General features: G+C 42.4%; 1 protein-coding gene across 1 annotated transcript in view; it reads left to right on the forward strand.

Annotated features, from left to right (window-relative positions):
- The first annotated feature begins 3,889 nt into the window (after window positions 1-3,889).
- LOC146785618 (arylacetamide deacetylase-like) overlaps window positions 3,890-14,049 on the forward strand; it is a 343,791-nt gene continuing 333,631 nt past the window's right edge. Inside the window, exon 1 of the mRNA XM_085634881.1 lies at window positions 3,890-4,092. Coding sequence (XP_085491007.1) covers window positions 3,955-4,092 — 138 coding nt within the window. The 5' untranslated portion in view covers window positions 3,890-3,954. The remainder of the gene's footprint in view (window positions 4,093-14,049) is intronic.

Here is a 14,049-nt window from a genome sequence, read left to right on the forward strand (position 1 = left end):
ATCACTATGCCCTACCGTGGTTGGAGGGGTCCCCGTGTGGGGAGAGTTTCTTTGTTAGAACTACGGGGTATATACAGTTAATATACCCCGCAGCAAGATATTCCTTTTTGTTACATTGCAGCAACCTTTGGGGGTTTTCATGAGGAGTGAAACCTCTGTACTCAGGAGTTAGCACAGCGAATCCCTTGAAGGTTAAGCAGCCCTCTCATGAGGGGAGAATGGATAGCGGGAGCGTTCCAGGGAATAGAGTCATTGTGCAGAAAACAATACAGGTGAAACGTTATTGGTTATAGTGAGAATTTACTGAGAGTAGTATGTATGCCTTCTGTTAACCCTTGTGTTTGTTTTTTCCAGCTTCCTTTCCCAGCTGACCCTCCCTTTCCCTTCCTTTTGGTTTTTTTCCCCTTTTTGGGGTTTTTCCCTCGCCGTATCATTCAAACACCCTGTGTGTAATCCTTCAGGGTGTTGGGAAGGTCCGGAGGTGGAGCTTTTTGCTGCGTCTGGATTCCGCAGAGTGAGAACCTGACACTAATCTCTAAAACACTACCCCCAGCACGACCCCCTACACTACCCAAACACCACTGCACTGCCCTAAACCCTAAAACACTACCCCTAGCACAAACCCCTACACTACACAAACACCACTGCACAACCCTAAACACTAAATCTGTCCCAAGCACGACCCCCTACACTACACTGGACTAGGAACTTAGTAGTAAATCAAATAAGTCAATTATGGAAACACCAATCCATAAACACAAATTAGATGGAGAGCATATGCACTATAGCACATAATAGCAGTGGTAAAGGGCCCAGAGTCTAAAACCAACAAAAATAAGGTCAAAAACAGGAGATTAAAAAGTCTGGGGTGAACATGCTCAAAAAGCCAAGTCTAATACTTCTAGGCAATTATGAAGTCTTAAAACGCCTCGTTCCATGCAGTCCGTCTGAGGCAAATATTCTGCTTCTTGGCGGTGTTGAGTGGCAGTGGTGGTTTCAGGAATGCACCTCCATCATATTTTGCACTCCCTTCTGCAATCTTTAACAATTTTCATTATTCTGATGACTTCCATTTTGTTGCAAAGGAATCTGCAGCTTTTGCGAGCACAACCCCATGTTCGCTTTTGAGTCGTCGCACCTGATCGTAAAGCGTTTTGTCTGTTTTCGCCGGTGAGTGAATTTCTATTTCTTGTAACTGATTATCACTGCCTTTAGCATTTGCTTTGCATTGATGATGGATCGGTGTTATGGCAGAGCTCAGTATGTCTCCTTTCAGCCTCACAAATGGGTATTGGCAGGTTTTTTGACTGTGCTCCTCTGCTCCTCTGCTCCTCTGTGGGGTGTTTACCTTCTTTGAGGGTCTTGTATGGACAGGAGCTTGGCTTTGACTCCACATATGCCAACTTCAAGCTGCTTCGCATCTATTTGAACCCAAGTGGCACGCACAAGCAGCTTGCTGTGCTGTTGCAAACTCTCAGGGAGAGCAGCTGCATTTCTTCGGGGCATGTATCCCCAATTTATGGCCAGTTATAGCTTCCTCCCGAGCCCGGAAGCATGCAAAGTAATATGCCACACACGGAGCTCTGTAACAAATGTTTTTATTCCTCAACATGCGATCACACAATGCACTCTCATTACACCATAACATTTAATAACCACACTGTAACACCTCCAAGCAAGTTACACAATTCCTCTGTGAAGTCCACCCGGAACTGCAAAGGTCCTAATACCCATAATCTCAAGACACTGCAATATAATCTTAGGGAGAAATGCTCACCTGGATAATAGAAATACCGCTCGGATTAAATTTAAAGAATTGCTAAAAATATGAATTTCAAACAACTGCTAGGCCAAGCCAAAACTAAGACAAATTAGTGACTCCCATAAGAATAGCTTGCCAACCCATGACACCATTTTTGCTTTAATCATTTGCAGCTTTTAAAACCAGAATGAGCCATTGAACCAATTGATGACCTTGAATAGGGATTATGGCTCATCAGTTGAAGGCTTTAGATCAAACAAGTTATGATAGGTTCAAAGTCTTCTCTCAAGACATGCACACCTTTATCCTGAATAGTCACGTGAAGGAAATCACATTCAGGATCGCAAAACTCAAGCCTCGGAGATATAGAAAAAGTGTATCAGGTACAGTACTAACATTTGAAAAAAAATTGGCTAAAAAACGCAGACCTTCCTTCTGTCAGCTTTCGGCACATTTATTCTATGCACATGTTTGAAAAGAAGTGATTATGAAAACTATCTTAGTACAAGGTTGTAGAGCCAAGAATGTATTGTTTACTTTGTGTTTTTTTTTTTGTTTTAGGAATGTAATTGATTTTGTTCATGCTGCACAGTTGCATTTGGACTTTGGCTTCTCATCATGACTCACAATTCGGAATTGCATTCAGTTTTAACAATACACAATGGAATATCTAGCAACCTACTAAAACATACCCAAAGAAGGTGTGTATGGCCTGTACATATAAAAGACTGGGTTTGCGTCGCTCTTGCACAACACAACATGGTGCATGAGTGACGCACACCTTAAGTTATGCTATGTTTTTGATGCAACGCAAAGCAATTTTGCGTGGCTCTGAGTGGCATAAAAAATATGGAGTAACACAAAGCAGCGTAAATCACTGCGTTGTGTTACTCTGCCCTGGGTAGGCGTTCCATAGGCGTTGTGTGGGTGTTACACACAACTCCAATGGTTTTTAACGCATTTCCAGATTTAAAAGACATTGTAAACCTGAGAATGTGCAAAATAGATACGATTCCCAAGATGCTCTTGCACCATGGTGCAAGGGTGCCTGCATTGGCACTAGGCTGCTAAAATGGAAAAGCGCAAGTGAAATGGACAGGAATATTGTATAAATACTGTGCATTCCTGCCCTTTCCCCCTGATGCAGGGCAGCACAGCAAGGTGACTGCTGCACAGCCCTGCACCACCAAACTCATAAATGTGATCCCCATATTTAAAAAGCTTTGACACTCAGCAGAGCAGCAAGCAAAGTTGCTGGACTGTGTTAACTGGAGAAATATCCGTGTGCCATATCTGCAAAGAAGTGTCACGTGTCTGCTCTCTCCCTGTACTGACACACTTACTGCACCCATGCGGTACTGACACAGTTACTGCACCCATGCGGTACTGACACACTTACTGCACCCATGCGGTACTGACACACTTACTGCACCCATGTGCCAACACTGGCACCCTTGCGCCATAGAGCAAAGGTGTCTGTGTTGTTGTCTGCATAGTTTTGGTACATGAAGGGGTCCCTTCCAGCACAGAAATAATGCTGAAAGGTAATTTTCTATTTGTATGCAAAGATGAAAAAACACAGAGAAATAAAAAATATTCATCCTTATTACGCCAGGCTCAGGCGGTGCAGGATTTTCAACACAAATCCATGTCTACAACTCTTTGTAGATATTGATACGCATCAAAATCCATGGGTAGATGCTTGGTAACACCCAGGCACCACACATGGGGGCAGAGTTGCAAGCCGCTTGCGCCACTTTTGCGTCCCTTTTAACATGGGAAAAGTGACGCAAAAGTGGCGCAAGGGGCTTGTAAATCTGCCCCATGGAATGCCTCCTTGATGCAAAGTAATAATGCAAGTCAGCGCAGTGTGCTGCGGTGCGTAAAATTAGGTTACAAAGCAACGCAAATCGCAATTTGAGCTGGTTTGATAATAACAACATGTATTTCACACCGGGTTTGTGTTAACAAATGTACGCAAATCCGACACAAAATCTCTGTAAATCTGGGTGAGAGGATGATCAACGCATGCTGGTTGCAAACGCCCTGCCAAGTGTCGACCTCTGAGGAAACTGGGCAAGTGTCCAAGTATAACAGCAGCTTACGGCGCCCCTGGTAGTATGCGCTGACTTGGGATCTATTCGAATCAGCGAGGTAGTGCAAGCGGGGCTGACGGAGCAGAGCAGCTAAACATGGCATTAAAGTTGCTGTTCTTTGTAACTGCGACGGCTCTTCTGGCCTATTACGTCTACATACCTCTACCAGATAATGTCGAGCAGAGCTGGAAAGTACGGCTGATAGACACCGCTTTTAGAACTCTGGGCCATGCGGTAAGTTACAATTACCTCAGATGCTCGTTTTAAATTGATGGGTGAAAATAATATCATGAAAAATGTGACTGCAGGGCAGTATGTTTTTTACTTTATACATGTGAGAAATTAGTGACAAGCACTGTTTAATAATTTAGCATAAATAAACTATTTAAACAGGGAGGCATATTTAATCGCATCATTGGGTTCGCGATTATCCAGGCTGTGAAAGGGCTGATGATATACAGTTGCAGCTAAATGTGGAACTGCTGATGGAAGCGATAAGGTGAACCGTTCGACAGATGTTCCTTACAAATGTCAAAGCTACGCACTTCTTTTTAAATGGATCACTGATCTAAGGAGAGTAAACACGGTCAGAAGTCCAGCTAGCGTTTTAGTTTTCGGCTTTGGGGGAGTTTCAGGAGGTACAGTGCAGGGTCACAACACTTTGGCTGGCGATATTTGGTGTTAAGAGAGGCAGTGCTTGAAGTAAAAAAAAGCCTCACCTGCTTTATTAGGAAAATAGGCATGTTAAGGTGTTAATGTGTGACAAGAATATGTATGCTTCTCTATCATGTGGCATTTTTTTGTGGTGCGATACTTCTATTGTTGTTTTGTGCCTTTGCGCTTTCATGCTGAATTATTGCATTGTGTTACTGTGTGGTATTGTGGTTGTGTGTCTAGTTCAGTTTTATGCGTGTACGGCTCAGGATGGATTCTTCCTAATAGCAAGAGTCTGCTTAGTTAGCAACACAGTTTAAGATCGAAGAAATCTTCCTGACACATTCATGAAAATTCTGAAGACGTGTGACTCGTCAGCCATCATTCAACTTCATACGTTTAGCTTGGCTAGTTGTAGTGCATTCTGTTGAGTTTGTGTAGTGGCAAATGCATGTGCATCTTAATAAAAATGCAATTCTTGTGTCTAGTTCAGTTTTGACTGTCTGTTAACTTGTGCCTTTCATACGTTTTTGTTTCTTTGATGTTTTCCTTCGTGTTCCACCATTACATTTATTGTGTTGTGCTCTATAATTCAAATACTTACGACACCAGTGAGACCAGAATTGAGGCAGATATAAGTTAGAAGTTCTAATGGTCGCTTTATTTGATACGGCGATAGTTGTGAGAAATGTGTCCACTCAGTGATTGAATGTTTGAGTAGATGCAACTGTGAACCCCCCGCATCAATCACCAGCAAGTGTGCCACAGACTTGCAGTTTCAGTGGTGAGGTGCAATTGCCTTTTTACGTTCGTAAGCCTAACTAAAGCACATAACAATTTTTTGTGAACCTTTTTTTACAATTCACACAATTCTATTTGGCAGAGAAGGACATGGATGCCCTAAAAATGTCAACTCAACCAGAAACTTAAATGCCTGTGGGTATTCATAAATCATTTTTTCACTCTTTCCCAGCACGGAAGTGTTTAGAAATGTACTTCTGCAAAAGGCTGGAGTAAATTGCCTTCAAATGTGTAAAGGGGAAGGGAGCACGCCCAAAATTCATTGGTTGTAGAGAAAGTGTTTTTCCAAGTAAAACATGATTTTCATAAGGAGAAAAGAAGGAAAAAAGATAGCAAGTACACTTGTTCTCTTAGGTTTCTTATGACTAAATACGAATATGCATATTTTAGCCTTAGAAAAAGAATTTCACAGAACTATTCCAAGATTACACCTGGAAATCTTAAAGTGGCGCATGACCTGGATAAATTGTGCAAATTTGAAACAATTTTAAACCTGCGCTCATGTGAGGTAGTAAACTCATTAGTGAAGAGTCACAGCTGTTTTTGAGACTGAGGGTTTCTGGGGTTAAGAATACAGGCATCTGGGAGTGCAACGAGTAAATCAATGCCTTCACTAGGGGTGGCCGTAACTCACGTAGGGGCATATCAGCAACACCCGGCGATAATTATCGCTCAGCGCTCTTAGCGTGAGGATAATTATCGCCGGGTAACGTGGATTCTTATCACTGAGATAGCGTGCTATTAGCAACGCTTATCTCCTCAGCGATAAAAATCCTCACGCTAACTGCCTAACGTGAGATTAGCGCTGGAAACCCAGCGATAATCTCACGCAATGTGGCGTTAGCTTGCTGATAGGGGCTCACAAACTTAGCCATGATATCCACCTTCCATAGGATATCATGGCTAAGTCAGTCCTGAAGCAGGCGTAAGGAAAGTAGCGATAACCCCTGTTATCGCTACTTTCATCGCTACTTTTTCTGATTCTATGCTTCATAGCGTGGGGCTTGATGATAGGAGAAATGTCGCTTAGCGACATTTCTCCTGTCATGTTAGGTCAGGAACGCCCACTTTGCATCTCATTAGAGATGCAAAGCTGGGCGTTAGGAATCCCCACGTTAAAGCAAGGTTTCACGTGCTAGCGTGGCCTTGCTAATTAGGCGATAAAATTATCGCCGCTTTTCGGCCGAAAACGGCCAAAGAAATGGCGATAACTTTTTATCGCCTGCTTGTAAATATGCCCCGTAATTTCATGTAGTGTAATCATTCTGAATTACCTAGAAATTCTGCTAAATTACGCGGGATACCGTGAGAAAAGGAATTAGTCATTTAGCTCGATTTTTTTAGCACAAAAATGCCCCAGGTCAGGAATTAAAAGTGAAATTACTGGAGATTTACTCATTCTGCATGTACTTACTCATTTTGAGAATTAAGGGGCGAACAGAATGAGACACATGTAGACTTACACAATAAGGTCACACATTGGCTTTATATCAATAAACCTTTGACTAGTAATGATAACGCTAGTGGGGAAATACTACATGTCAGAAGGGTAGACTGGGTAGGCATTAGACGCAAGGACATTGCGGGTAACTGTATTATAGTTAACTTTAGGGACAAAAGAATCGTGGAACACATTATGTCGTTTGGGTCAGTTAATCACTTTAGTGGCATACAATCATTGCCACTGGGCTATTTTTATCCCAGGCACGTAGCACCTTATGAAACCTCATCAGTGGGGAGATACAAGGAGAGACCCAATAATTACAGGGCCCAGGGGCATGTTGGCGACGGCCCTAGTGCAAGGAACCCTGGACCCTTAAACTGGCGAAATAGGTTTAGCCCCCTGACATCGCTTGAGGAGAATGATTGACTCAATAGCTCCTTACCCACAGCAGATCCCTGGCATAGTCGGAAAAAGAGGACTATGATCCCTGAGGAATCACAAGAGGCAGCAATAGAGATAATACAAACAAACACCTTATTAACCCCCCCGGCAACGGGAGAAGGCTGAAATCCCGTGTAATTGTAGGGGGGAGAGCCTCGGTAATTCCTCAATACAGCTAACCGCACCAGGGGGGGGAGATACCTTAGCTTTGAGTAAGACAAGGGAAAAGAGCAGCGAGCACATACCACGGGGCAGTGGAATAGCACTAGGAATAACGACGGAATTGTCAAATATATCACCTAACCTGGCAGGCATAGCTGGCACACACAAAATTTCGGGAGGGATACAACTCATCTCTTGGAATATAGCCGGTTTGGCAAATAAATTCAATAACTATGAGTGGAGGCAGTACATAAATCAGTTTCAAATAATTAGCCTCCAGGAGACTTGGGTGGTTGACAACAGTCTCTTTCAAATGCCTGGGTACAAATGCTTTTTTGTCCAAGCCCAAAAATCAAGATCAGGCAGAGCTAGGGGTGGCCTGTCCATATATGTGGACCTAAATCTACAGGGATTATGGACAGGTACGAACTGGTCCTCGCAGAACCTTCAGGCCATATGGTTCAAGGGTAAAGGGCAAAAGTTGATCCTGTTTAATGCCTATAATAATGGGTCCCCAGGGGATAATAATTCATTCCCCCTGGAATTGGATCATAGGTTGATCCAAGAGATGGAAGCAAGCAAGGGGGCACCAGCCCCTGCTATTCTAGTTATGGGCGATTTTAACTGCCACCTTTGCCCGGCTCTACTTCCCACTGATGCCGACTGGTCCCATTGCCCAGTTAAAAATGGACCCCACTTTTGCCACACTCAGGAAGGCTTGGCTTTCACCAAGGTTTTAGATACTCATGATTTGGTGCACACCATGAATATGATGGCTTTGGACAAAGATGGGCTGCTCCCCCCACCTTTAAGGGTCGAGGCTGTTCGTCATTTATTGACTACATTGTTTTATCTAGCCCCCTAAAACATAGGGTCATAGCCGCAGGGATTGAATGGAGTCCTTTTAGTGACCACAATCCTGTGGTACTGGAGCTTTTTTTTCAGCCCCAGTCTGGCAGGGAACAGTCGGGTGGCATCCATCAGAGAGCAACAGACCAGGGGAGGCGGCTTAGGTGGTCAAAGATAGATGAGGAACATTTCTATAAATCCCTTATGGACAGAGGGAAAACCTTCATTGATGACTGTCTTGATCCTACAGTGGAGGGGTCATTGTTAATTGAAGCATTAGGGCAGATAACTAACCTGGTGGATGGGCTCTTAAAAACTAGTGCCCCAATAAGGAGAACTGATTGCCCGAGATGGTTCGATGGGGACTGTTCCCGCGCCTTAAGGGACCTTAAAGGTAGTCTTAAGGAAAGGCCAAGGGATAAACAAAAAGTAGCTCAGTGTAGACTGAGGTACAAGAAAGAGATTAAGAGAAGGAAGGCAATTTTACAGGGCGACGCATGGGCTGACTTAAGAGAGGCCGCAGAAAGGAGAGATATCACTGCGTTCTGGAGAATAATCAATAAACCCTGTTTCCAGGATAAGAATGCACCAGTGATTGGGACAAATATTCTCCCGGACCAGTGGCTTACACATTTTAAGGGACTGTACAATTATGGCACAGCACCCAGTTTAGAGGAGGGAGGGACAACTAAGCTGGGGCAGGACATTTATTTCACTCTAAAAGAAATCACAGTGGGAATCGAGGGTCTGACAAAAAACAAGGCCCCTGGTCCTGATGGGACACCTCCAGATTTGTTCATGAGCAATATTGAGCTAAGGGCCCCAATAATTACGAGAGTGATAAATGCCGCCATTAGGCTGGGCCTCCCCCGAACTTGGTCAACGGCCATAATCGTCCCGATTTTTAAAAAGGGGAACAGGGATAGCCCACAATGCTACCGCCCAATCTCACTCATTGATGTGTCAGCCAAAATACTGGGCCGGGTAATTCTGAACCGCCTGACTGAGTGGACCGAGGAGAATAATATTATCTCGGACACGCAGTACGGCTTTAGAACAGGGAGATCCACAAGCGATCAATGTTTGAACCTGTATATGCTGGTAGCGAAATATACCAAAGCCAGCAATGAAGCCATTTATCTGGGGTTCATGGACTTGGCAGCCGCTTTTGACCATGTAAATCGGGACAAACCGTGATCTATGATGGCACATTTGGGGATTGACCTGGGATTGATTAACATCTTGAGGGAATTACACAGGGACACCTCAGCAAGAGTACGCTACAACATGGATGGAGGGCTGACGGAATCCTTCCCATGTACTAGCGGGGTGAGGCAAGTTTGTATTTTGGCCCCCTTTTTATTCTCACTCTATATTAACAACTTAGAGAAGTACCTGACCAATTTAAAAACTGATTGTCCATGCGTAGGATCGCGTCCTATCCCAGTTCTTCTTTACGCTGATGACGCGGTCCTACTTGCACATACCCCTAAGAGCTTACAGCTGCTAATAGATGGTTTTGTAAAATTCATGGCAAACTTAGACTTATCAGTGAACTTGGGCAAGTCATATGTGATGCTGGCTGGTAATAAACCCTGTAATAATTTTTCTTATAAAATAGGTAGCCATACATTACAAAGAGTTCAGGCCTTTTCGTATTTGGGCCTATTGTTCGATGGCTCCTTGCAATTTAAACCCCTGGTTTAGGAACGCTGTTGCAAGTTGATATCCTCCAACGGTGCTATCGCAGGTTATGGGCATAGAGTGGGCCGATGGTCCCCCGAGCAAAGTATTAATCTTTATGGAGCGATTTGCTGCTCCAAGGCCATCTATGGCGCAGAAGTGTGGGGATTTGTAAACATTCAGCAGTTAGAGAGGGAGGAAAATAAAATTCTACGCTCAATTTTGAAGATTCCTCAGAGCACCCCTGCTGTAATAGCCCACAGAGAACTAGGGAGGCCATATTTGGAAGATTTGGTCAAACTCAGACCCATTTTGGCATGGATGAGATCCTGGCTTAATCCTGAGGCGGCCTTAAGCAGACAAATTATAAATGACTGCCTGGGAAGGGATAGAAGCTTGAGTATACCATGGTTGAAATATGTACTGACCAGTCTGGAAAATCTTGTCCGCAAGGATCTCTTTTTAAATCCAACGAGAATTGTGTCACAAGATAAGTTGATTATAAAGAGATTATTCTTGGCCCAGAGATGTAAAAGCAGAGCAGAGGCTGAAGGGATTAAAAGCACCGTGAACGCCCATAGCCTGGTAAAAAATAGTGAAGGGATGGAGCCGTATTTGTATCTCATGCATAATGCTCAGGATAGATTTTTAATGGTGCGTTTTAGGCTCAATCTTTTATCTCATTTACTGGCTGATCCACCAGGTTTTACTTCATCGATTGAGCAGAAGGGTGCCTGCGGCTGCGACAATAGGTCTCCGCAGGACACCCTTCATTTTGAACTTTTGTGTCCTTTTTATTCAATGCCTAGGCGCAGATTCCTAGTAAGAATCCTAAAGCAAGCGAAATTTGCACACGCTAAAGATGCATTAACTTTTTTGCAAAAAGTGGCCGACCCCTTGACACTTTGTAGTATCATGAATTTTATCAGAGTTGCGGTACGACTAAGGGCGACTAGAGAACTAACTTGATTGTTTTTAAAAAAAATGAAATGCGTTGTTTAGTTCTCTTTCTACTAAATGTGTAATTGCAGTCAGGTTTCTGGATAATGATTTAATTGTATTTTTAACTGTCTGTATATGTGTGATTTTATGATGTTTTTTAATCATCGAATAAAGAAATACTGATACTGAACTGAATTAGTCATTTAGCTCGATTTTTTAGCACAAAAATGCCCCTGGTCACGATGTGCATTTAGTGCTAGAGAAGAACAGGAATAGCGAGTGTGATCAACCGTTCCTGCATGCGAAATGTGCTTTTGGTGTAGGATTTTGCCCTACTTACTCCTCGTGTTAGGCTAGTCTCTTGGTGCAAAATACATGTTTTGCTTAAAAAAAGCACAAAATGCAACAAAACAAAAACAGCAGCCTGAGCAGCCATTCACACTCGGTAAATGTGCTCTCACTACAGGATTTTGACCCCAAGTTACTCTATTGCGCGAGCGGTTCTTTGCTGTTTATTATCCGTAAATCCTCGTCAATGAGTAGTGTAGAAATACCGAAATTCCTCAGACTACTACAGCATAATTAAATTTACTCCCAGACGTAGCTTTCACCCAGCACTAAATGGAAACATTGCTCTTTATTTATGAACTGGCTCCAATTGCATACCCTTAATGATTGCAACAGGACATGCCTTCACTGCAAGCTGAACTAAACAACATAATGCAGCAGCTAAAATGTCCAGGTGAAAGACCAGGCCAAAATGAGGAATTACAAGTGAAATTACTGGAGACTTACTCATTCTGCATGTACTTACTCATTTTGAGTACACCCTTAGGGTCCAACTCGTAATGTGCCCAGGAATGTTCTATATGGCCAGAATTGCAGGTACCTCCAGTATTGGTAACGCTGAGCGTAGGAATCATCATCCCATTTATTGGGCCACTCTTAATGAAGACTTTAATATCCATTTCATTCATCTCTTTATACATGTGGCAAAAAATGCAGCATTTATAAATGAAAATATCATTTTGTGATAAAAAAAATGTAAATTGCATATTAAGATTTATTTGCTTACCTGGTAAATTGCACCAGTGTGCTGTAATTTTATGCGTGAGTAAATATTGCATGTGGTGCATGTTGTGTGGGGGTGTTGTTTGTTGTTTGCACGAGTTTGAAAGATGTGTACATCATTAACTTGATTTACTCTGTACTACTACATATAGATATTTGTTTGTGTCTGATGTGCTAACTCCTGATCAGGTTCTACTCTGTATTACCAGGGTACATAGGCCATTGTCTGTTTATGATGTACTAAGCCCTGGCAGCTAATGTTTTGGGTATTTTTTGGGCAAGGGAAACAATAAAAAATTCTTTAAAATAAAATGTCGTGTTGTGTTTGGAAACAGCTAGAGTTTCTAGACCCAAAAGCCCATGAAATTCAAAAAGTGACAAGTTTATGGACGGTCGCAAACATTTGCAGGTAGTTTTCAATCAAGTAAACAAATACCAATTCGTGGTTAAACATGATAGGATAAAAGTCTGAGCTTGGTAGGCATCTCGAACAAAAATAAATGTTTTCACTGTGTACAAAAGTTAGCAATTGCAAATGGATGTACCCTTTTATAATTTCAGTCCCTTGTTCATTTTTGCCCATTTCCTAAAACAAGAAAAATGGCAAGTGGCTTCAAAATCTGAAAGCATCTCAGATCTCTATGGACCTTTCAGGGGACCTTGAAGTCCCTAAAATGATCAAAAAGTGACTATTTCTGTACATTCTTTCCACTAGAAAACTAACGCACATGAGTTAATATTGTGTAGACACAGGCCAAATAATAGAAGTTCCCAATGTCTCTAGTGTAGTGTGAGTATTTCAATATGAAATGCAGGCTCTGAAGGCATTTGTGACTGTACTTAAAAATAACAATAAATACATTTTGATTTATTATCCTCATAAGGAGTTCTAGTGTACAAAAATGTCCATTACACGTGGTCCCCATTCAATGCTCCCATCACAGTGCTCAGCTGTGTCAGCGCTTAATTTGTGCATTTGGGTTAGAAATGTCAATATTCAATGATCAGCTTTTGTGTAGATATTAAGTAATTCACTAAATGTGCTAATGAAAACTAATTCTTTAACCCCTTCCATGCTGCGCAGATTCCGCCGCTGTGCTGACGGAATCTTGCGCGGGCGTGGTCATGACGGAACGGTTCCGTCATGAGCACAGCTCAACCGTGGCTCATGACGGAACCGTTCCGTCATGAGCACCGAAGGGGTTAAATCAGTGTTAAGATTTAGTTTAAGCTTGTCAAGTATCAACAATCACATCTGCTTCAAGCAGAAGTGCTCAAAACATAAGTCCTATGCTCACTAGTACCCCAAAGGGCTTTTGAAGTGCAAGAATATCCTCTGAAAATATGAAAAAGAAATGGCATCTCCAGCAACCCCACACAACTGAAAGCTCCCCCTCCGCATGCAGTGACCTCATCAACACTGCCAAATTCGAACAAGTGTCAGTCTTCAGCAGAGGGAAGCCCTAGAGTCTGGCAAGGTGAGCCTCAGTCTTTGCCCAGACCAATATCTCATGCATCAAACATCAGATCTGTTCAACCCTTACAGCATTGCTTTGAGCCATGAGAAGTAGGGATTGGACTCTGGGCCATGCTAAAGACTGGTGGCTATACCTAGTGAGGGTTGACTATGCAAGTGGCTGATGTCATTGATGACTGTGTTCTTCATCTCACCCTTGATGCAAATACAAATGTCGTAAATAATCTTACAGATGAGATTACATATCATATAACCCTTAACACCGTGACAGAAACACCTATGAATTCAGTATTATTTGGTAGTATTTATTGGTTTGAGCATTCATTGTAATTTATTTAAGTCGTGCTTTTTTGCGTTGGTATGTATTATGATATATATTGTTGCAGTATAAGAAAAGCACTTGGTTTTTGAAATATGGTTTGCATGTCTCTTGTGACAAATTAGAGTCCTAACCATTTTTTGGGAATTCCAGTTGCTGTAAAGCTTTAATTGACACTCATAACTTAACTCCAACCATTTTTTCAGTGAATTTCTAAGGTTTTCTGAAACACATGTTAACGCGATATACCAAAGTTTACTATAACTACACTTTAAACTTTGTTTTTCTGGTTAATTTAGTAGTTTTGTTATCATATAACGCAGGCAATAGTTCTTTGTGCCAAACCAA

This window comes from Triturus cristatus, chromosome 11, assembly GCF_964204655.1.
Source record: "Triturus cristatus chromosome 11, aTriCri1.1, whole genome shotgun sequence".
Lineage (NCBI taxonomy): Eukaryota > Metazoa > Chordata > Amphibia > Caudata > Salamandridae > Triturus > Triturus cristatus.